At 38.4% G+C, this 24,884-nt stretch overlaps 1 protein-coding gene and 1 long non-coding RNA gene across 2 annotated transcripts; one reads left to right on the top strand and one right to left on the bottom strand.

Annotated features, from left to right (window-relative positions):
- The first annotated feature begins 1,305 nt into the window (after positions 1-1,305).
- On the top strand, positions 1,306-21,742 carry AFP (alpha fetoprotein). The gene is made up of 15 exons (XM_059159361.1): positions 1,306-1,422; positions 2,283-2,334; positions 3,351-3,483; positions 5,761-5,972; positions 7,089-7,221; positions 8,133-8,230; positions 10,772-10,901; positions 12,802-13,016; positions 14,652-14,784; positions 15,300-15,397; positions 15,949-16,087; positions 18,535-18,758; positions 19,907-20,039; positions 21,192-21,246; positions 21,592-21,742. Exons 1-14 carry the CDS (start codon positions 1,338-1,340, stop codon positions 21,234-21,236), a joined length of 1,830 nt encoding a protein of 609 aa, XP_059015344.1. The 5' UTR covers positions 1,306-1,337; the 3' UTR covers positions 21,237-21,246; positions 21,592-21,742.
- Positions 18,637-24,634, bottom strand: LOC131823253 (uncharacterized). Its single transcript, XR_009350533.1, has 3 exons — positions 24,294-24,634; positions 18,834-18,940; positions 18,637-18,738 (listed from the first exon to the last, which is right to left on the bottom strand). It is a non-coding gene; the product is annotated as an uncharacterized LOC131823253 (long non-coding RNA).
- Positions 24,635-24,884: the final 250 nt, after the last annotated feature.

Here is a 24,884-nt window from a genome sequence, read left to right as displayed (position 1 = left end):
AATTTACTTTTAAGAAATACACTCAATTTTTGAAACTTTATTTTTAAATTATATAATCAGCTTTTTATTGGACAAGTTTTGAAAGAAAGAGTGAGAAAGAGAAATTCACTTGTAATTCTACCACTTAGAGAAACCCAGTGTTGAAATTTGTGATCTACTATTTCTGTCTTCTACACTTTTTTTGAAGTAGGGGAAAGGACAGGAGAAGTACAAAAAATGGGATTATGTGATATCTTTTTCCTGCTTTTTTTTTTATTTGGTGACATAATATGAACCTAGGTCCATATCATTAAATATTCTTCCACAAAAGGTTGATGGCTTCACATTACTGCACTCAACGAAGACACCTTATTATTTAATTTTGCCTGAAGTTCATTATTTTTTTTTTTGTCATCTTAATTTTGGAAGAGTGAATAATCTGTGAAGTTTTAGAAAATACAGATGTGTAGTCTCACCTCTAAACGTACTGATTAAATTGGTGTGAGGTGTAGTCTAGGCAACAGAGATTTTAAAAGTTTCTCTAAATGTACCGCTAAGATGAAGAGCCCTGACAGCAGACAGGAGGGAAAGACTCCTAGAATCAGGTGGCTTTTGTAAGTGCTCCTTAGTATTAACATCGTCATTTTGAGCTGCTGAATGAACAGTGAAACTGATCCACTTCCATTTAGATATACATGCAAGACTATTTCGTAACAAAATTATTACAGGGCTTTGTTCATCAGAGTGTGTGCTCAAAGTTTTCTGTTAAGCCATACACAGTATACTAAAAATGGGACCTTGCTGACATAAAATCGGGTGAAAAGGGTTTTTGAGCTAAACGTAATAATCAAGCAATGTATTCTTCATTGAAATTTGAGTTGGTCAAATACAGTGTCCTGTGCCTGGCATATGACAGGTATTCACTGAATATTCTTTAAATGAATGAATGCATTGAGTTGAATTTCACAGGAAGTCTGGAGTCTTCATGGCTTCACTAACTTTTTAATTTGAAAGAAATTAATAATTGTGCAATTTAGGAAAAATATTTCTTTAAATATTCTGTAGATCGAGAAGAGTACTTGTTATATTTGCAAAATAGGATGCATTTGCAAGTTTTTCTCCCTTTTTTCCCTCCCAAAAGAAGTCTGTGTCCTTGAACATAAAATGCAAATAATCCCTGGGCTGTTAATTATCGACAAGTTGTCCCATTTGCAACCTAAGGAAATAAAGTAACAGATATCCCCATACACTAACAAAAGATTACTAATTAACAGGCATTGCTTGAGAAGGGTATAAAAGAATTACAGCATTATTTTCAACATATTCCCCCCATCATTGCCAACAACAAAATAGCAACCATGAAGTGGGTGGTATCAATTCCTTTAATTTTCCTACTAAATTTTTCTGAATCCAGAACAGTGCATAGAAATGCATATGGAATAGGTAAGATATTTTGTGTTTTCTTTTTTGTCTTTTCCCTATACCAAAGTTCTTAATTTTTCATTTATTCTTTGTCATGATTTATTTATATTTACTGTTCCACACAGAGGAAAAATATTTAATGATGAACATCTTTAAATGAATGATAAACTTGTGACTTTACAAGAGGTTTACAAAATCACAGTGGTGTTTAACGTTACCTCTGAATGGCTTATATAGTCCACATGGAATTCATATTTTGTACATTATATTATTTATTTAATTGGTATACACATTAACTTTGAAGTATATGTATCTATATTATATCTCTAACTTTATATATGAGGCTATAATTCTGGTTCCTTCACATATAAAACCTCCTCAGACTGATAAAGTAAGTAATATCTTAATTCTTCACTTCAGAAAAATGGACCATTATTAGACTAAAGAAAAAATGGTGTGACTGTGATATAAATAAACAGGCGAACTATGGTGTAACAATGTTCAAAAGGAGGACTGAAATGTCTTTTTAATCCTTTGATTTCCAAGCCGATTAGAACACGACAGTAAACAACTGGAAACCAAACAACTGGGTTTTAGTGGTAACTCTATCATCAATTATTCTTGTTAACTTAGCCATTCCTTGCTCTCCTAGTCTTCTCAAGTTAAAAATGAAGGTGTTTGGATAGATGCTCCTTGATGTCATCTCGGTTGCATTGTTCTGAAATTGTATAGTTTTAACTGAAATACAAAATTGTATAGTTCTAAATTGTTCCAAAATTGTATCGTTCTAACTTAAACACACACATTTCTGCAAAATAATGATCGTTTTCCTGCTTGCGGTTGAAAACGCCATTTCTCATGGAGTCTGTCTTGCCTTTCAGTTTCCATCTTGGATTCTTCCCAATGTTCTGCAGAGGTGAATTTAGTCGACCTGTAAGTTTTGCTCATATAAATGCACTTCAAATATGAACCAATGATAATTTTAGTGAGGTAATTATATGAAGCTGGATAGCCCTATGAGTTCTAAAAAGTATAAAAACAAATTGAAGACATTTCTTATACTGAATATCAAATTGATTTTGAAGAGGTTGAGCTGTTGGCCCACGCCTTAGATAGTAACCCTGATTCCTTGAAATTCCCTGGGAAAAACCAAATCGGATCCTAGCAACTCAAGATGAGTATCATACCAGTGGTAACCACCATATAGATATAAATGAACACCAATGAGATGATATTGCAATAGTCTCTATTCTGAATACTATGTAAATCTTAGTAGCAGATAATAGGAGGTAAAATGTTCTACTTTCTACTATTTGTAGAGTGTATTTTTCTTTTGATTGCTGTCTATTCCACACTACTGAAGTTTCTAATAAGGAATTTGAAGTAGTATGTTATTGCTACTACTTGCGCCCAGAAACCTGTTAAAGCTATTCTTTGAATCAATTTAGGAACACCACCTTGGATCAGATCTTGATCAGACTGGGAGTAGTTATACGCAGAGGTCTAATGACAAATTCTTTGCTTAAATTTAAAAGGAACTATAGAATATAGATGCCCTGAGTTATAGGTACATTGCAGTGGGTGACCACAAAAGCAGGAACCACTATTATGGGAATTCCACATTTTTTTTTAATTGCATTATGTTAGTCACCGTACAGTACATCACTAGTTTTTGATGTAGTGTTCCCATGATTCATTGTTTGCATCTAACACTCAGTGCTCCTGCAATTCCACTTTGATTTTTTAATAGATATGTGTATATTTTGGGGTCAAGGAGCCAGGAGATGGACATTTCTTTCTGGATGACTAGAACCTAATTTCACATAAATTTTTAGCAAAAGTTATCCCCTACACAGGTCACTTAACAGAAAACCAAAACCAAAACTACTCTTGAGAAAAAGCAGCTTGACATTTCTGTTTCTTAAGTATTCTTATGTAATTTGTTTCAGAGCTACCATATTTTTTGCTCAGTTTGTTCAAGAAGCCACTTACAAAGATGTAAGCAAAATGGTGAAAGATACACTGACTGTAATTGAGAAATCGACTGGCAGTGAGCAGCCTGTAGGTTGTTTAGAAGGCCAGGTGAGTGAATACTAATAATACTAATATCAATACTACTACTACTACTACTAGTAGTAGTAAAATCCCGCCATGATATTTGACCAAAGTTTAGCAGGCAGAGGAGCAGACACAGGGGTGGAATGAGAAACACATTTAAATATTTGAGGAGCTGCTACATGAAGGAGGAGTCGAATTAACTGTGAATTGCTAAAGAGGGCAGAGAAGAGTGGGTACCTGTTGTAAAGAGACAATAGAAGCACAGGGACTAAGAGCTAAGGTTCTGAAATTTCAGTATCTCGGTGACCATGAACATGTTACTTAACTTCTCTGAGATTTAGTTGCCTTATCTATAAAATAAAGAATAATAATAGCTTCCATTTCAGGGTTGTCATAAAAATAGACGTAATAATAGTAGAAGTTAGTTTTTATTACTCACACAACGTGACAGGCATTATTCTAGAGAGTGTGACATAGCTATTGATAATAAAAATAGTTTATGACCTAAAGCATAGCCCGGATGAATCAGTTGAAGGCCAGTGAGCCGAGAGACCCTTGCTGGGCTCACTGGTCGAGTATCCACTTCGCCTACAAATATGAATTCATTAAATCTTTAAAATAATCCCAGCAGGTAAATGCTATTCTTCTGGTTGAGGAAGCTGAGATACAGAGAGGTTAGGTGACGTTTTTAAGGGAGATGAGAGCGAGGACTTAAACTAGGTCATCGAGCTCCAAACAGCCACACTTCGTGGGTTCGTTACACTCTGTGAGCAGCATAGCACATACTGAAGGTTGCCAGAATTAGCAAACGAGAATAACAAAATATAGAACTCAACTAACTTCGAATTTTAGTTAAACAATGAATAGTTTTTTTAGTATCTCTTAATGTAGAAGATCAATAAATCATAGTTATGATTGTTTATGTTATCTCAGTGGGAAAAACTAGGAACTTAATGATGATTAGAGTTAGCCACTTATGGAACAAAAAGCCAAAGAATTTTCTATCATGGTGGGGTTGATGAATGGCCAAAAGTCAATATATCTGGAATACTGTAGAGGAGATGCCCTTTAAAAGATACAGAATACTTTCCAACTTTGAAACTAATAACTTAATAAAACTCCTTGTTTTGCATCTCTATTTTTTGTCTTGTCTTGCTAATCTAAAAATATATATGAATTAAGCAAAATACATTCCATATTGCAATTTTACCTCCAATGAGAGGTTCACAGTGATGTTACCGGTTGGTGATTTATCATTATAAACTTAAAGGCATAATTTTTATGTGGATTGGGAATTGAAAATCTTACTTAAAATTTCTAAGGTTCCTTAAATTTTAGCAGTTAATAAAAGCCAAATAAAAATTTCCTGAGAAGAGTGAAACATGTATTTCTCAGAGGCATTCTTGTTTGTTTGTTTGTTTTAAGATTTTATTTATTTATTTGAGAGAGAATGAGAGAGAGAGAAAAGAGGGTCAGAGGGAGAAGCAGACTCCTCACCAAGCAGGCAGCCCAATGTGGGACTTGATCCCAACACTCCAAAATCATGACCTTAGAGAAAGGCAGTTGCCTAACAGACTAAGCCACTCAGCCTCCCTCTCAGAGGCATTCTTTAGACTCGTGACACCATCATCTGATTTTGGTAAAATTAAAGCAACAAAAAAAGTGGTTTATGTATTTTTTAAAAAGCTTATAGACATCATGGAGGCAAACTGTTTGTAATATAAAAGGGAAGAACTATTTCAATTTTTTTTGGGGGGGGGAAATAAAATATTGTATGGCCTTTTCCTTTTTAAGAGAAAGTAATTTTGTCTAAGAGTCATATGTATTTCTCAAGGTTGGAAACTAAAATGCCATTTCCCAAAAGGCATGAAAGGAATTTCTCATAGGTTGAAATTAAACATATTGGGATTTGTATAGGGAATTGTTTTTTTAGTCTGTAGTTCTGATCTGGGATATTAGAAATACGTGTTTTACAGAATTTCAAGGTAAACTCAGTTGCCTTCATTAAAAGCAAGCCTTTCTTGGGGTGCCTGGGTGGCTCAGTCAGTTAAGCATCTGCCTTTGGCTCAGATCATGATCCCAGAGTCCTGGGCTCAAACCCCACGTCAAACCCCATGTCAAACCCCATGTCCAGCCCCACATCCAGCTCCACATGCAGCCCCACATTCAGCCCCATCTCCCAGGTAGTGTGCTTCTCCCTCTCCTTCGGCTCCGACCCCCACTCGTGAGCTCTTTCTGTCACTCTCTCTTTAAAATAGATACATTTAAGAAACAAATAAAAAATTCCAATCTTTCTTCTAGCTGTCTGTCTTTCTGGAAAAAATTTGCCATGAGAAGGAAATTTCTGAAAAATATGGACTTTCAGATTGCTGCAGCCAAAGTGACGAGGAGAGACAGAACTGTTTACTAGCACACAAAAAGGCGGCACCAGCATCCATCCCGCCCCTCCAAGTTCCAGAACCTGTCACCAGTTGTAAAGCATATGAAGGAAGCAGGGATATGTTCATGAACAGGTAAAGATCCCATTTAAAAGTAGATTAAAACTTCTGTAGGAGAGCAGGATCAAGCAGAATCTATATTTCTGCAATTTATGGAAGTACTCTAAACCATGGAGAAGTGGTAATAGTGTTGCATTTGCCGAGGCCCTGGGCAATTAGGGGAGCCATTGTCAGTGCAACTTTGTTTCCACAGCACCCCTGGTAGATGTGGTAGAGACCACACACCAGACCCACCAGTTGTTCCCTTAGTATCTTGAGATGAACCTTTTTTTTTTTTTTAAACCCATTTAATCTCTCCATTTTAGCTCACCCAAGAATATTTTAGTACCACACAAAGTGACTCCTTCTGGAGTCAAATATTTGGTGTTTCATGTTTACCAAATTTCCTGGAAATAAAAAAAAATTTAGAGCTCCAGGAAGGTTTAAGGTACAGAAGCATGGCTAGCAATTACCAAGCAGTTAAGATGTTGTAGGACCATGGGTTCTTGGCATGTCTGATCAGATTAATGCTCATGGCCTGCCTTTGAAGTCTCCTGTCCTCTCCCATCATTCTTCTTCCTCCCATTATGCAGATGAGAAAACTGAAGTTTAGAAAGTTAAGATAATTCGAACTGAGGGCCAAGGGCACAGTGCTAGTACATTCCCAAGCAGGGACTTGATCTCAGGTTCTCTGTTGGGGAATCCTATATTGAACTCTCCATCACATCTGTCTTACACATCTGAGCCAGAGAACGAGAGAGCCTGCCCTTAGACCATCTCTGCTACGGAGACTGTCACCGTGGATGATTCCATTCTGTACTGATGAGGAGAAAAAGACTCCACTTTTCTGTTTTACTTAGTGGTGGTCTGGATTTCTTGCCCTCCAAACATGTGTGAGTGTGTTTATTGAAATGGACACCTTGATAGGAATTATAGTCAGCATTTCTGCCTATTTGATTCTCATGTTAAAATATAGTATTGGTGGTCAGAGTGTTTCTCCCCCTGAGGATCTGTAGTAAGTAAAATTTTTGTCAGCACATGGAAAAAATTATGACTGTTTTTTGACTCTTTAAACAAATTCCAGAGTCCAGTTCTAGTAGTTTTTAAAAAGATATACGTTTGCAAATCTTACAGCATCTTTTTGTTTCATAGGTACATCTATGAGATAGCAAGAAGGCACCCCTTTCTGTATGCACCCACGATTCTTTCTTTGGCTGGCCACTATGGCAAAATGATTCCAGCTTGCTGCAAAGCTGAAAATGCAGTAGAATGCTTCCAAACAAAGGTATTCTATTTGTACAGATATCTGAAGCAATACTTTAATCTGTCTATGACTCATTAAAACCAAACAAAGTTAAAAATGGAATATGCTTTGCATGCACAATACCATCTTCAGAATCAAGCATATTTCAGCAGTCTGATGTTCTTTGGGCTAAAACAGCTGGACTTGCTGTTTTGTATTCATTCTTTAGACCAATAATTATTACAAGACAAAAGACATGGGTATGGGGGGCTGGAGATAAAAGAAGACAGGGGTGTGCATGGCTGGTAACATAAATGAAAGAGAGAGGAATAGGAGGTAGAAGATTGGGTAGAATCAGCAGGAAGAGAAAAGGAGGCACAAAAGGACAGAGGGAAAAAGAAAACTATGACAAATACTTTATCACTCATTATTTCTTTTGATCCCCAGGACAAATCTGAGGTGTAAATATCATTATCTAACCAAAGGACACTGGTTTAGAGAAGCGAGTAGCTTAAGTTTGAGAGCTAGAATAACACCCACAATTTATCAGTTGCCACCAGAAGCCTAATAAGAAAAACTTCCTAAGAACTGTGACTATTCCCAGAATTGCAGGCTGTGACTTTTTTTTTTTTTTTTTTGTGACAAATGTTTAAGAAATTATCAGGTTTCAATTCATTTAAAAGTACAGTTGTTCACTCATTATGCCAAGAAAGTTATAATGTCCTTGTTTTAAGGTCTTTTAAGGTCTTCTAAATTCATCTGTCTGGCTTCGATGTATATAAACCAATCTACAAGAAAGAATGAAGAAAGGTCCATAAAAATGTATCACATTTAAATTTTAGTAAAAATTTCTTATGGTTTGATGGTTTACCTGTACAGGTTATTTTTCTAATTATCAGCACCTGTAAAGGACAATACATCCTTTCCTAACATCTCGTTTCTTCTGTATCTAGACAGCATTGATTACAAAAGAATTAAGAGACAGCAGTTTGTTAAATCAACATATATGTGCAGTGATGAAAAATTTTGGACCCCGAACCTTCCGAGCCATGTAAGTTTAAGCTGTATCTAGGGAAGAAGGTGAGATCTGCAAAACTACCATTTTGCTGTTTGAGCTCATTTTTCTCATTGTCACCGAGGTAGAGAATGAAAGTTCCTTTGATAAGAGCTCATGGCTTAGGATCATGAAACCCCAGGATTGGAAGGAAGCTAACCCACGGACTTGCTGCTTAACACTTTTTTTTTTTTTAAGATTTTAATTATTTATTTGACATAAAAGAAATCACAAGTAAGCAGAGAGGCAGGCAGAGAGAGAGGAGGAAGCAGGCTCCCCGCTGAGCAGAGAGCCCGATGCGGGGCTCGATCCCAAGACCCGGGGATCATGACTTGAGCCGAGCCACCCAGGCACCCGAAAAATTACCCTTTCTCAGAAAAAAAAGGCGATCTTATGATAAGTCAGCCCAAGCATCCCTTCCCTATGTCTTCACATGACAGTCATCTACTTTAGCCCCAACTACCAAGCTGCCCCACCTCCCTTCCAAACCCTACCCACCTCTCCGGGCACAGCAGGTGTCCTTCTCCACAAGTCTCCTTCCAATCCTGCTTTACTGCTTAACACTTGTTAAAGCCTACTTAATTGACCTCTATCTCATATTCAATCTCTGTTGTAGGATAAAGAGGAATTAAAAAAAAAAAAGCCCAAACAGTTAATCATCTAGTTCAGCTGCTTCATTTTTACATATGACTAAACTGGGACCCAGGGAGATGAGAGACCTTTACTCAAGCCACACTGCCTGTCAGCAGAACCCAGTTTTCTAGGTCCTGATCCGGATTTATTTTCCTTACACCTATTTGTCTGCTAGGCCAGTGATCTTGGATTGTCTGTATGCGGACAGTTGAGACTTTGACATCAGGTGTTTCAGAATCAGAATCACCAATGGTCTAGGCTGTGCGACACGGCACGGCTGCGGCTCCCTGTACTCAGCTCCCAGGCAGTGAATAAGGAACTGTGTGCTCCAGGTGGCAAAGACATACCAGATTTTACAGACTTAGTATGAGAAAGAGAACATTTAATATCTTCTTAATAGGTTTTTATGCTAATTGCATACTGAAATTTTTTTAAAGAATTTTTTGATTCCGATGTAGTTGACACGCAATGTTACATTAGTTCGGGTATACAGCATAGTGATTCAATTTCTCCATAAGTTATGGTCTACTCACAAGTGTTGCCACCCTCTGCCACCAGACAACGCTATCACAATATCATTAACTGGACTCCTTCTGCTGTGCCTTTTATTCCCACGACTTTTTCATCCCATAAGTGGAAGCCCGTGTCTCCTGCTCCCCGCACTCAAGTTGCTCGTGTTAATGCCCCACTTCTCTGGCAGCCGTCAGTTTGTTCTCTATGTTTGTAGGTCTGATTCTGTTATTCATTTGTTTTATTTTTTAGCTTCCACAGAGGAATGAAATTGTAGGTTGAACTGGTATTATTTCTGACATAGTGGGGTCAAAAATATTATTAAGATGGATTTAACTGTTTCCTTTTTTACCTTTTAATGGGGCCACTAGAAAATTTGATACTACATAACTGGCTTCAAGTGCTTCAACTTTTATGATGAGACATTTCTAGTCGGGGAAAATATCTGAAATGTCAACGGAAGAGTATTAAGTCCATGCATTCACAGTTTATTTATTTCTTTGCTTGGTAAATTATGCATTTAAGCATATTGTACATAGCGGAGATCTAGATTAAGGTTTGTAGTCATGGAGTTAGTTCCAAGACTGAAATTTTTTTCTTGGAATAGGTCAGATGTTGCTTTAAATACCTTCCAATGCTATTAGATTGATTCATGAATTGATTCATAAATTGCTTTCAGTTTATCTTACTAATAAAACATAAATTAAAATATTATAGTCACTATCCATAAGTGATTACCTTTAAATGTTATTCATTCATAAAGAAAATCTACCTTTGTCAGAAGCAGCAACACTACAGTTGCTTCCTTCATCTAGAGATCTCTTAAAATTTAAGGAAATATGTAGAAGTTACAAGACTTTTTACTTCTAACGTCCCTTTTGGGCCACACGACGTGGCTTGGCATGTTGGCATGTCTGGGTGTTGGGTCTGCTGTACTTTCTTGTCTCAGTTCATCGATTTGCCCATATACACCCTTTCCTGTATTCCCACAAAATGCTTTTTCTCCTAAGTAAAAAAATGATTGTTATTCTCATGGAATTTTCTATTTTTTAATTGTCTGTCCTTTTATTTTTTTCCTGCCAACTCACGAGGGTCACTCCAAACACCCAGCGTCGTGGATGAACAGTGGAAAGATAGATTTCCTCTAGATTCACAGAAAAAGTGTTAAAGACAAATGAATCATGTCCAAACTACTTGTGGGGACAGGTCAATTTAGAAAGCAATTGCCATGAAAGATCAGGCTGGAATTGACAGGACTTAGAACCCTTTAGCTTTTCTTCTGAGATAGCCAGAGCACTTCAGTTCTTTCTCTTGGGAGCAGCAGCTACACTAACGCTCTATTATTTGATGTTGGTAGATAACCAGGATTGACTTGCATTTCCTTCCCCCCTTTAGAACCGTTACAAAACTGAGTCAAAAGTTTTCCAAAGCGAATTTTACTGAAATTCAGAAACTGGTCCTGGATGTGGCCCACATACATGAGGAATGTTGCGGAGGAAACGTGCTGGAATGTCTGCAGGATGGGGTAAAGAGTCTTGCCTCCTGAGATGATTCCACTTCCTCCTCCTTCCTTGACTGTCATTCTAGATGGGAGAAAGCTGTCTGAGCCGGTCCCAGGGTAGGGTAACCCAGGGGCTGAGGAAAGTTACAGACTTCTTGGTAGTGACACTGAAACCATCTTCTACCTTCACGTAAGCGATGTTTTCCTCCCGCGAGCTCATCAGTGCTCCTTCCTTCCTCCTTCCGAGGTAGACTGTAAACTCCACATCGGATCTTGGGGTGGGGGAGGGGCAGACTCTTCATTCACAACAAATTTGTTTTTCCATCCACTTGCTATTTCACTTGAAAAATACATATTGAATCCTTTCTGTGTGCTAGACGCTGTGACGAACACTTGTTAGGAAGGCACGCGCTCAGGGAGTTTCTAGTCTGGTAGAGATGAGACGCATAGGGGCTGTCTTCTGTTTACTGTTATCTCCACAGGCTGAGAGCAGGATGCCTGGCACAGGAAGGGGCTCTTTTATGTCCACCAGATAGATAGATCTGTTCTGTGAATACAGCAAGGGAGCACAAGAAACAAAAAGAACACAAGAAACTGTTCTACAAGGTACAAAGCTAAACATGCCAAAGAGAAGTATGGATAGAGGGCTCTAGGAGAATTAAAAACCAAAGCCCCAAGCCCTCCAACACAGAACCCTGTGCATGCCATAGTTGGTCACCAACTAAGCAGTGTGGCTTTCATCTATTTTGGGCCAATCTTAGGCTTCTTACCTACTGTGCCAGAGGCCTGTCTATCCCCAGATTACTCTATCTCCAGTCCCTGGTGGGACACCTTCTTCTCCAAGAAAGTTTAAAATCATTGCTCTTAGATATTAAAATGCCTTGAAATTCTGGGCTTGAACATGGTTTCCCAAAGATCAAATGTGAGGATAAAATGCTTATTTCAGCGGGTCCTTCCACAGTTTGGCTGAAAGAGTCCTGGAAGGCATCCAGAAGCTGAGGCTGTGAGAGGTCCCAAGGGGACGGTGTCCGAGCCTGGGCAGAGATCCTGGTATGCGGAACGGGGGGAATAGTCCCAAAGACAGAGTTCCAATTTCATTTATTTTTCTTCTTAGAATTTTCTACCTGCATAGCAGGCACCATAAAAAGAACTCTTTTGTTTTTGTTTGAAGTTAGTTTTCTTGGTTTTAGTTGACAGTTTTACTATTATCTCTATAGGCACTTAAAAATTATTTTAACATTTTTGGAGCTCATAACCACCCTTTTCCTTTAAGATGGAAAAATTAATTTCAGTACGGCATGTAAATTGATTTTAATGACTGAATAATGCTTTCTAATTGTCCTTATTGAGAATACATAGCATTTTTAGTCCCCTGACAGTTTACGTGGCCGCTCTGCTTCATTCTGGCCGCCTAGATGAGCTGCCATTTCATTATCTATAGCCTGCCCTCTGGAGGTCACAGCGGGTCACTGCAGATCATTCTGTTGGCAATGGAGCGGAAAGTTTGCTCTCCGTATTATTAGGACGTTGACCGCAAACGTCGTCCAGTAGCAAATCTCAATAGGAATAGAAGATGTACACCAACGTGCCTGTCATTCAGTTTGAAGAGGATATTTCTCTCTTGTTTCAAAAGTCTTCCTAATACAATAAAATAGGTTTTAGCTGACAACTATGAAAAGAAGAACGGAAAAAAAGGGTTAGGTGAAAAGGAGTGAGGAAAGGCAAGCCAGGGTGAAAAAGCTCTAAAATGGGAGACAAGGTAGGATGCCTGTTTCCTATCCCTTCCTTATTTCTTTCCTCTCCCCCACACCTCTCCTTTCTCTCCTCCCTCCCAGGCTCCTTTCCTTCCTTTCTAAAGCTGGCCCCGAGGTCCTGCATTAAAGAATAAACCTTTAAAACTTATACTTTATTTTTCGTATTACAGGAAAAAATTATGTCCTACATATGTTCTCAACAAGATATTCTGTCAAGCAAAATAGCAGAATGCTGCAAATTGCCCATGCTTGAACTTGGCCAATGCATAATTCATGCAGAAAATGATGACAAACCTGAAGGCTTATCTCCAAATCTAAATAGGTTTTTAGGAGAGAGAGATTTCAACCAATTTTCTTCAAGGGAAAAAGATCTTTTCATGGCAAGGTAATGCACTCTGTAAATGTATGTTCACATAAGTAAAGATTAGGATGTAGCTGACAGCTCTGTGTGGCTGAAATGGGGAATGATGGCTATGGTTTTTGAGCTTAGTATGTGAGGTTGATGCTAGAATGTTCTGAGCCAAAATATATTTAAGCAGGTAAGTAGGGAACAAGGAAATGGGACCTATCCTATACCGATGAAGCTTTCACTGTTGCTGTAATTAGCTGAAGTTATATTTTATTTTGTATCAATTTCTCTGGCATCAGAAGCATTGTTGTGCCATCTTCATATGGATTACTCATATGAAGACCACCACTGAGCTACCAAATATGATATAAATGTTTTGTGATAAGAAGGGCTCAGGGTGAAGAATGTGCTTTTTCATTGGGCATATTTTAAGAACTTTCCCTCAAAGTGTAACTCAGTGATAGATAGAAGGGCTTTCATTAGAACAGTTTATTTGCTATTTATTTAATGTATGTTTTTTTTTTTGTTTTTGTTTTTGTAAGAAAATCAAAACATATGTTGAGACACTTGCAGCATAGTAGTTGATTGTATCACTGTAACTGATAGGACGTGTTCCCATTCTATTTGCTTTTAAGGGAAGCAAACCGTCAAGTTAATACATTGTCCTTTAGTGTACAGTGTGTGTCTATGGACACCATCAGAGGAGGGATTTGTGCAACTCTAAAGATATTATGCTTAATGATCACCAAAGGCCTTTATAAATTTAAGAGTCTGCTTCTAATGTAATAATGAAAAAAAAAAAGGCCCAATTTTCTTTTTAATATTCCCTAAGGATATCACTTTATCGTTGCTTTCAGACTGGACATTCACACATTGTTTGCACTGCTCAGTAAAATTACGCACACAAGAGCAAAGTCCAGATTGAAGAAAGCTGCATTGACAATTTATTGGTGGCAGAATTAATATGACTTACTTCTATAACTTGGAAATACAATTAGTAAATCCAAGAATTATCTTTAAATCGACCCACCTGCACATCCAACGCTAATTGTTTAACAGAAATTGTTCTTCACTTAGAAAGGTTCTTTGCAGTAGAAATTTTCTCAGCTGAGAATGATCTTCGCCCAGATCCTTATGTGGTTTCCCTCACCCAGGTTCTGTTTCGAAAGAGAGGCCCAAAGTGACATTTCCTAAACAATGCTGTCAATCAGGAGTCCCTTTTCCCCTCTATCATATCTTCCTTCATTTCTTTTCACTGATTTATCACCACCTGAGTTTGATGACCTATTTCTTGTTTAAGAAAAGATTGCTTTTGTCTCCCTATAAGGTATGCTTTTGAGAGGTCAGGCATTTTATCGTATACATTATTGAATCCTTATTGCCTGGAGAAACACTTACATAGAGTAGGTGCTGGAAAAAACATTTGTTGAATGAATGACTGTGAAGTTCATAATTGAAAAACCCAGGTGAAGAATGCAGAAGAAAACAAAATACCATTTTAGAACAATTGGAGGGGTTGTTATTTGTATTAATGGTTTTACCATGCGTATAGTACAAGTCATAATTTGACTTCCAGGTTTATGTATTTTAATTTTCACTTTTGCATTCCATATAACATGGGAATAAAGTCTCATAGTTCCAGTAACAGGATATTTTTCACACTTATTTCAGATTTACTTATGAATATTCGAGAAGACATACGAAACTTGCTGTCCCAGTTATTCTAAGAGTTGCTAAAGGATACCAGGAATTATTGGAGAAGTGCTCCCAGTCTGAAAACCCTCTTGATTGCCGGGATAAAGGGGTAAAGTGCTCTAGCTATAAGGAGAGTCTGAAACGCTTCATGGAGGTTACCCATCAAAAATGCTTTTTGTTTGAAAGCATCCAGTTATTAACTAGTACCTAGCTATTCTATTTAGTAGTCACCTAGATATTAAGTAGTTATTAAATAGTAGTAAACAACTAGTGGTCTACTTTAGAAGTAAAAATGGTAACCAAAATTTCCTTGACACACAGAATAAAACTAATATTCATCGTTGAACAGTTCCAGAAAAGCAGGCATTTGTACAGAAAGAGCTGTAGTCCTTTATCCAAAGATTGGATTCTGTGTGAGTCACAAAGTTTTAATCTCCCCAAAGTCCATTTGTTTTAATTCTCCCAATTCATACTTCGTTATCTTTAGTATTTAAAAAATGTCTAGAATTACTTTTTTCTAAGGTTGGTGTCATAATAAAATAATATGTTATTGATTCATTTTTACATACGAAGTTTTGTGTCCAGGAAGAGAAAAAAATTATGTAATAATGCTGGTATTTTCAGGAAGAAGAATTAGAGAAATATATCCAAGAAAGCCAAGCATTGGCAAAGAGAAGCTGTGGCCTCTTCCAGAAACTAGGAGAATATTACTTACAAAATGCGTAAGTTTTTTTAAACAGTATTTTTCGTGATTTAAAATGATGAGCTAGTGAGGGAAATACCAACCTGATTAGTCACCCAACACTACTCTAATTTCAGGCCCCTTTTCAGATTGAAAAATCAATGTACTCTGATCACCCAGTTTCCCTTGGGAGGAGGTGGGCATCCCCATTTCGCTCTTTTAGGGAGGAAGAAGAATGACTTGTGAATGATCTTTGGTACTGGCTTTGGCTTCCCCCAGCTGTGCAGATTTTTGGAGTCTGTCATTGTTGAAACAAGGAGTAGATCAAAATTAAAATCACTGAGGCTTTGACGTAGGCAGTGGAAGTCAGCCTACCATCCCGAGTCTGTTTTCACATTGTGATATGTTGATAGAAAAGAAGTGCCGTGGTGGTGGTTAGAGTAAATGCATCTTGAAAGGTGGTTTTAGTGTCATGTGCATAAAACAAATGAGCTGATTTCAGGGCTGCTAATACCAAAAAGGGTGTTGGAGGAGTGAGGAGCCCCCAAACTCACGAATGACTCAGGATTTGGTGAAAAATGCTTCTTCCAGGTTTCTTGTTGCATACACAAAGAAGGCCCCTCAGCTGACCCCACCTGAGCTGATGGCCTTTACCAGGAAAATGGCAACGGCAGCAGCTACTTGTTGCCAACTCAGTGAGGACAAACAGTTGGCTTGTGGCGAAGGAGCGGTGAGTGTTTTGTTTAGTCCCGTTGTGTTTCTGCCCCATTTGGCTTGAAACAGTCTCATGATTCCCACTTAGAGGAAATGGTAAAAACTGCTGTGGAGATGGCTTTACCACACTAGTTCAACTCGTTCAGCTGGAGAGGCTGTGCACTCAGCTCTGAACAGTGGGCGTGTGGCCAGCCTTCCCGTCCCTCTAGAATGGCCAGTGGGCGTGCAGCCAGTGTATCCAACACTGTTCTAGCAAGCTTTATGGACGAGAAAGACAGACTAACCAACACGTCATCCAGTTTGTGATTTCTTCTTTTGGTTCACTAAATACTCTACTGTTAAGAAAAAGAAGATGACTAAGAAGAAGAAAAGGAAAGCCAAGGCGACAGTCTATTGGATTTCAAACTCCCCTACACCTTGAGACCCTGCCTCTCACTGACACCTTTCCTAAACCAACATGGCGACCGTTACTTCACCCTAATAACATAGAAATTTTTCAGGATTACATTAAAGACCCATACTGTACTTTTTTTTTTTTTTAAAAAGTATTATCTCATTTAATGATTATAATACTCCCTTTTGATATGCCCCATTACCATCTTCACTTTATAGATAAAGACAATGAGGCTCAAATAAGTTATGTTAGGACAAGCTCTTCCAGCTAGGAAATGGTGGGTCTGATATTTGGATGCATATGCACGTCTTTCCATAGCCCAAGCTCCAGCACCCAAGGCCATACCTTCTTCAGAGTTTCCTTGCGGGTCTCATACACCTCTGCTGCTGCTGTGCTATTATCCCCTTACATCTAGTTCACACATATATCTCAGTTACGCTGCTTTGCACCCATGAGCACTGAGTTCGGTCTAATGGACACAGTGAAAAAAATGTGAATTGGGTTAAAAAAATGAAAGCTTCACTTCTGAGAGATGAAAATTAGTCACTTTATTTTCAGCCATACCTATATGTTTGCCTTTTGTAATATCATCTTATTACATTAGGGATATTCCCCCCACCCCTTAACAAGGGAAAGAGTATAGAACAGGGTAAGTCCTTCTGAATAGTAGCATGACTTTCTAGTGTCACTGACGTCATACCTAAGATTATAGGCTGAATTCTCGTTCATTATTTTTTCCCTTAAAATCACAATTGCGAATCCGATTGTACATTCATTGTTGCCCTTTTCCTCTTTCTGATGGTGAGGAACTACTTGAATTACTAGGAATTAGCTAGTCATCATGTCTCAGAATTTTCCACCAAAAGTTAGGAGTAAAAAGATCCCTGTGATTCAGCACCTTCTTTATCATTTATTGAATTCCACACGTTGAGAGGCTGCAGGGACACAGGATGTTGTAACCGACCAGAAGTGTCGGTTCTGGAAGCCTCCTGCCCACACCCGCTTCCCACTTGCACCACTTGTTAGTAGTGTCACTCTGGAAGGCGAGTTTTATCTCTAGGCTTGAGCTTTTTCAGCTGACATTTAGGAATAAGAGTTGTACCACCCACATAGGATGACTGTCTTAAATGAGGTAATCCTTGTAACTCGTTCAGCACTGGCCCGAAACACAGTGCGCACACAAAACATCTTGCGTTATTACGAGTTATTGCGAGTTATTGCTAGGTGTTTAAAAAATATCTCTGAAGTGTGGAAGGTAGGAGGAGTCTACATTAGGAAAGCCCTAAAAGACACACACACACAAACACACTTTAGCCTTCTTTCTTTTCTTTTCCTTCTTTTTTTTTTTTTTTTTTAAGATTTATTTATTTATTTGAGAGAGACAGTGAGTGTGCTTGGGAAGGCAAGAAAGAGGCAGGTGGAGAGGGAGAGACAGAATCTTCAAAAGAGACTCCCCACTGATCACAGAATCCAGGATGATCCCATGACCCTGAGATCATGATCTGAGCCAAAATCAAGAGTCAGACACTTAACTGACTGAGCCATCCAGCACCCCAGACTTACGTTTTTTCAGTTAAGATTGTATATTAGCCATATGCATGCAGGTGGGTATATATGTATGTATGCGGACAGGCTAGGCTTGCTCAATTCTTTCCTTCAGAAAGCAAGTCTCTGGATCCCAAAAATAAGACGGAAGGCTCAGCTAGATATACATGAAAAATTTAAGCCCTATATTGATTTCTTGGGTTAGGGCAGATAATTGTTTCCCTTTTGGAAGTAGGTACGTAATTGGAAATGCATTTCAAACAGCCGACAACTATGTGAAAGGGCTATCTCCAATGTTACCTCGGGAATACCTGCCTCTGAATCGTGAGGTTGATACCAAACAGACGGGTAAAAATGAATCCGCAATGTGGCAACACATGACCCTCCATAGATAACAAATTTTTCTGTATTATTAATTATATATTACTGGGCATTAAAAATTGCAATGCTTGTCTGGAAACCTGAGTCACTTAGTGGCTAATGTTGAATCGCCTTGCTGTCTTCTTCCACATTCTCCCAACCAGGCTGATCTTATTATTGGACAATTGTGCATCAGGCATGAGGAGACTCCTGTAAACCCTGGCGTCGGCCAGTGCTGCTCTTCTTCATACGCCAACAGGAGGCCGTGTTTCAGCAGCTTAGTGGTGGACGAAACATACACCCCTTCACCCTTCTCTGCCGATAAATTCATCTTCCATAAGGATCTGTGCCAAGCTCAGGGTGTGGCACTGCAAACAATGAAGCAACAGTAAGAAATCATCGTTTGCTAGCATGGAGAAGACCAATGACAAGAAATAGTAGTTGAGATTTCTATCTTACACACCCGACAATCTTGGGCTTCTTAGGAGAACATTACTGCCTCAAAACACTGAAGGTGGCTTTTAAAATAGTTCTGTTTCAGTGTCTTCACAGCCTCCTTGGAACATAGATCTGGAAAAATTCACAAGGGCAGACAATTTTTTGTTTGTAAAAATAGTCTTCATTGTAACTCTTGTTGTGTTATGTGTTGGGACTGAGGGAAAGCAGGCAATCTATTTTGGAGATTAGGATATGTCTTGGCAGTAAGTTTGGGTACTTCCATTCCAAAACACTTGAAAAACACCATTGACTCTTTTTTTTTTCACTCTGTTTACTTTTTGAAGAGAATAAGTATAATATTTGATTCAGCCATGAAGTATGAGTGTTGTGAGATGGAATGCACATTTCAGTTCATTGTGGGAGGCATTCTGTACTGGTGATGGTAATCCAAGTCAATGCAACTTATGTTCTCCAATTCCCATACATTTAATACTCACTTGCTCTCCCTTCATTTCGGAGATCTTGATCTTCCCTTTTCTGCTGTCACAACCTATGTCATGTTCCAAGGGACGGTAAGAATGCTGCCTCCTCTGACAAGTCTTCCCTATTCCCTGGTCAATATTAATTCCCACATGAAGGTGTTGCTAATTGAGTAGTGTAGGTGTTTGGTGGAGCCAATGCTCAGTTAAGGGTGTGATAATTATGGACGGCAGGAGTTTGGAGATCTGGGCTTTTGAGTATAGACAAGATGTACTTTAGAGTGGAGAACTGGAAAGGAGACAAGTAAGAAAAAGACCATGCCTTACTACACCTAAGTATGGTACAACTATAAAATCATGTTTCACCCACAATCTGCACAAACCCAGAGCAGTGGAGCACCTGCTTATTTCTAGCCTCCGTCTTTCTGAAGAAGGCATTGGACATAGTATAACTTGTAAGTCTGGTAGGGGTTGATGGAATGAGGGTTTGTGGTGAAGGGTCACAAGGGCTTTAAAAATTTTCCACTAGGAAAATTTGCACTAGGAAAATTTCCTTGCACTAGGAAGGCTTTAGAAAAGTACCTTTGCGTAACAGATTTCTCTTTTGTTTAAATTATAGATTTCTCATTAACCTTGTGAAGCAAAAGCCACAAATAACAGAAGAACAACTTGAGGCTGTCATTGCAGATTTCTCTGCTCTACTGGAAAAGTGCTGCCAAGGCCAAGAGCAGGATGCCTGCTTTGAGGACGAGGTATGTGCAGTTCATTTTCACACTTGAAATCCTTGTTAGTGTGTTTTCTGTAATACATAATGAAAAGAATAGTTCACTAATCTAGACCTTGAAAATAATGCCAGAGGATTTTAATTTATTAAGAAGTAGATTGAAGGATTTTGTGCTATGTAAGAAATAATCCCAATTTTCTCACTAAATATTAGGAAGAACTGTAATTTTCAAATATGTTAAGAGAATTAGTAAGTTTGATTTGTTTCCTGGTAGAGGAAACTATAAAGTGAACATATAATTAATTGATGATAATTTAGACAGTCTCTGGCCTAAAACTGATCAATTCAGCTAAATGGATTAAAAGGATTTAATAGCAAAATAATTGTGCAAACAAGATATTGGGGAAATTTTTTTATAAAAAACATTTTGAACTCATTTAGGAGTATGCCTTGGTATTCCAACAGACTAGTGATGAGGAATTATCTTAAGCTTATCATTTAGCAATTTTAACTGGATTTGTACGAGCAGGGGGAGCTGCAGAGGGAGAGGGAGAAGCAGGCTCCCCACTGAGCAGGGACACCATTCCCCCCCCACCAATGGGAGCTTGATCCCAGGACCCTGACTCATGACCTGAGCTGAAGGCAGACACTTAAACCACTAATCCACCTAGCGGCGCAGCATCTTTATAATTTTAAAAGATATCCTGTGATTCTGCGTTTTTTGCCAAGTGTACATTTACCAGTGTGGCTGTGTTTTTAGTAGAAGGGGATGGAACACAGGTAACTAAATCAGATAAGACAAAACTGGTAAAAGAGGTTTGATGTAAACCATTTCGGATAAATGTCCCTTGACGAGAGAAGACATTCACGTAGTTATAGAGACCGTTAACTCGTGGTGACTGTACTTTGTCTGCAAACTTTCCAATTTCTATGACTGACTAGTGGAGGAAGGTGAGGGCTGTGGTGACGATTGGTCACAATTTGGAGAGTGGCATTGTTAGAACAAACTCTCTCTGCTGTAGTATGGGTAGATTTTTTTTTCCTCTGACTTCCATTGTCCCAGCTTGTTGGCATCAGAGATGTACTTGAATTCACCTCTGGATAATGGAGAGTTACCTGTATACCTGACACAGTCCTTCATCTCTTTGTTTGATAACTTTTATTCGTTTTTAATTTTCAGGGTCCAAAACTGATTTCAAAGACTCGTGCTGCTTTGGGAGTTTAAATTACTTCAGGTAACAAAAAGTTCAGACAAGGATAAATAGAGTGAGCATTCTCCCAAAATATTGGTCCATAGTGAAATATGTCCTAAGACCCACTGTTAAATTCTTTTCTTAAAAATAAATGTGATTCAACAAAAAGTTTATGTTAAAAACACCAGAGCAAAGTTGCATCCATAATGGTAAATCAGTGACTCAACAACCTCAAAATTCTCTTGGGTTGTTTCTAAGTTTTCAGAGAATGCCATCAGAAGACCTTCCTTTCTATTTAGTATTTCTCTGATGTAAAATAATAGAACCAGTTACCTTCTGCACCCATTTATTGAGTTAGAATTTAACATATTTTTGTTCATATTACAGGGGGAAGAAAAGGAGACAAAATAAGTCCTTATGGCTTGGTGTGAATCTTTTCCTTTAATTTTAACTGAGATAGTCCTTTTTGTGAATTAATGAAATGATCAAGACTTTCATGCGAGATTTCTCTATCATATAAATAAAGTATCTCCAAATATTTCCTTTTTCCTAGTGTGTTTATTTACGGAAATTTATAGATGGCTTTTAAAAATAGTTATGTATACCATTATCTGAAGCAGATTCCGATAAGTAAGCATTGGGTCTTGGTTGTTGTGGGAGATTAAAGCCACTCAAGGGTAGACTTACAACCCTCAAGGTTAGATTCCCTGGTGTGCTAAAAAAAAAAAATGTTCAAGTTAAGCACTGTGATGCCAGGGCACTTTGTTCATTAAATGACCACTTATATATTTAAACAGATACACTGGAGATGAAAAAAGAAAGTATTATGATTTTATGGGATCCATCAGGAATGATACTACTTAAAATTTAACCTCTACTTTTTAAAAAATCTTTTGCAGTTGTCTGTTCACAGACTAAAATATAAGTTTTTATTGCAGTTGTCTTGATTAAATATTAATATATTTAGCAGTTGATTTTTCTTAGTTCACAAGTATATACTAAGCACTCATGGGGTATCAGGTCCTGTTCTGGGTGCAATCACCGTCCTCCAGGTGCTCCAGCAGAGAAGGAAGCAACTAATAGCAATGCAACAAGATTATGGTCACCATAGAGATGGCAACAAATTGTGGGACAAATCAATGGAGAGATGAGGCCAATTCTGCCTGAGGAAAGGTTCACACTGAGACAGGCAGACTTTTAAGAAGAGTCTTGGAAAATGAGTGAGCCTTCATCAGTTAATGTAAAGAAGAAGTCCAATATTTTAGAGAGGAAAACATAGCCTATGACAAAACACAATGAATGGTTCTAGGACAGTACTGGGTGGGTAAGGAGGGTATAGATCCAGAAGATGAAGCAAGATACATGAACTGTAGGACTGAGAAGATTCTCATGAGTTTTAGTCCAACCAAAGTGATGTCTAAGCAGAGAAGAGTCACCATGGTTAGCTTGTAGCTAGATAACTCATGAGATACAGAGGATGAGGAGTACTGGTGGGGGGCTGGGTGGGGGGGTTGTGGTGGGAAGCAGAGGGTCAAGATCAGTAAGTGGTGCAAGAAGATTGGCCCATCAGCAGGGAGGCTGCTTATCATAGCAGCTCTGAATAGAAATCTAAAAATTACATTCATGCTTTGGCTTCTTCTCCAAGAAAAAACAATTGCTCTAGAACAGTAAAACAAGTTTCCAGTTCTCACTCAATTGCTTTGTACCTTACACTCTTCTTCCAATTCTGTTGTAACATCTGTGGACCTTGTCTGATTTTGGTGTAGTTCTAAAAGGTATTAACTCAGAGTTCACAATAAGATAGAATTCAAAGAAAAGTAGAATTCAAAGAAAAGCTTTAAACAGGAAATTTTTTTTTTATTATTAAGAGGAAAGTTCAATGAAGATAAAATTCTTAGGAAAATTTATGAGCCAAATGACATTTCATTGACATATATAAAGAAAAAAATGATTGGAAATACAAGGACAAAGTATCACAAATACAGTAGCAAGAGGAAATTTTAGAGCATTTCTGTTTCGTTGGAAAAACAAGTTGGGCAAACATAAAGTAGAAATGTGCATAGTCAAGGTTACGAAGAATTCCATGCTGCAAAATGCAGTGGTCAGTTCTCAGCCCTTAGCTCACCTGGTTTCTCCCAGCACAATTTGACACACTTAATCACTCCTTTATCCTTGAAACATTTACCTACTTGGCATCCGTATTTTCTTCTGGTCTTATTGGTTGCATCTCCTTGGTCTTCACTACATTTTCTGCAACTCTTCGACCTCTAAATGTTGGAGTGCCCCAGAGCAACTCTCCTGATTAAATTCCCTCTCTGGGCAATCTCATCTGGACTTAGTGCAATAATACCATCTAGATGTTGACAACACATATTTATATCCCAACCCTGGATTTCCCCCTTTCATTTTTTAAAAGATTTTATTTATTTGTTTGACAGAGAGAGAAATCACAACTAGGCAGAGAGGCAGGCAGAGAGAGAATGGGGGAAGCAGGCTCCCTACTGAGCAGAAAGCCCAATGCGAGGCTTGATCCCAGGACCCTGGGATCATGACCTGAGCCAAAGGCAGAAACTTAACCCACTGAGCCACCCAGGCACCCAATTTCTTCCTTTCTTTCCAGGCTCATGTGTCACTTTCTCCCTGGCATCTTCATGATGATAATGAAGAGACAATTCAAACATAACACATTCTAGACTGAACTCTATCTTGTCCCAAATTTGTGTCTCCTTCTATCTTGTCCATTCTTCTTTTTGCTCACACTAGAAACCTTAGAGTCATCTATGATTTCTTTTTCCATATCACCCCTACAGCAAAACCTGTAGCAAAGCCTGTTGGTTCTACCTTCAGAGTATATCCAGAATTAGACTTTCTCCAGACCCTTAGTATAAGCCACAATAATACCACACATGGATTCTTGCAATAGCTTCCTAATTGCTCTTCTCTCAAGTACCCTTGACCCACTCCCAGCTCTGGTCTCAACATAGTAATTGAAATGATCCTTTACACCTAAGTATATTATACCACTTTTCCGCTTAAAACCTCTAGTGTTCTATTTCATTCAGAGGAAAATGCAAAGTCTGTGCACTGACCGTACATGGTGATACCTTTCTGACCTCTTCTCCTTCCCCTTTTCCATTGGGTCTTTTTGCCCAGGCACGATGACATGTTTCTTCACTGTTCTTCAAGTTACCAATTCATTTCCTGGTCAGAACTTTTCCCTTGTGATTCTTCTTGCTTAGAAAACTGCCCTCGGATATGTGGGGCTCACTCCATCACCAACTTGGACTTCAACTCGTTATCATCTGCTGGATGATGTCTGCTTTGACTGACCTATTTTAAGCTGTACCCCTTTACCTAGCTTCCACATCACTTATCACCAACTGACATGCACTAGATTTTACTTGTTTATTTTCTGTCTGTCCCCACTAGTGTAATCCCTCGAGGAGAGGGACTTTAGTCTGTTTTGTTCACTTCTGTTATCCTCAGCACAGAGAACAGGGCTGGGAACATAGTAAACATTGTATAAATATTTGCTGGATATGTGCATGAATCTCACATGCCACGGGCTGTATTTTTTTTTTTTTTTTAAATAACATGGTGAACTAGAGGGGCTGCTAGCTCCATCTTCTAAAGTTCACACTGGGAAGGAGAAACATAGGTCTGAGAAATTAATATAAAAA

Source organism: Mustela lutreola, chromosome 1 (assembly GCF_030435805.1).
Source record: "Mustela lutreola isolate mMusLut2 chromosome 1, mMusLut2.pri, whole genome shotgun sequence".
NCBI lineage: Eukaryota > Metazoa > Chordata > Mammalia > Carnivora > Mustelidae > Mustela > Mustela lutreola.
This window is presented reverse-complemented; position numbering and strand designations above follow the sequence as displayed.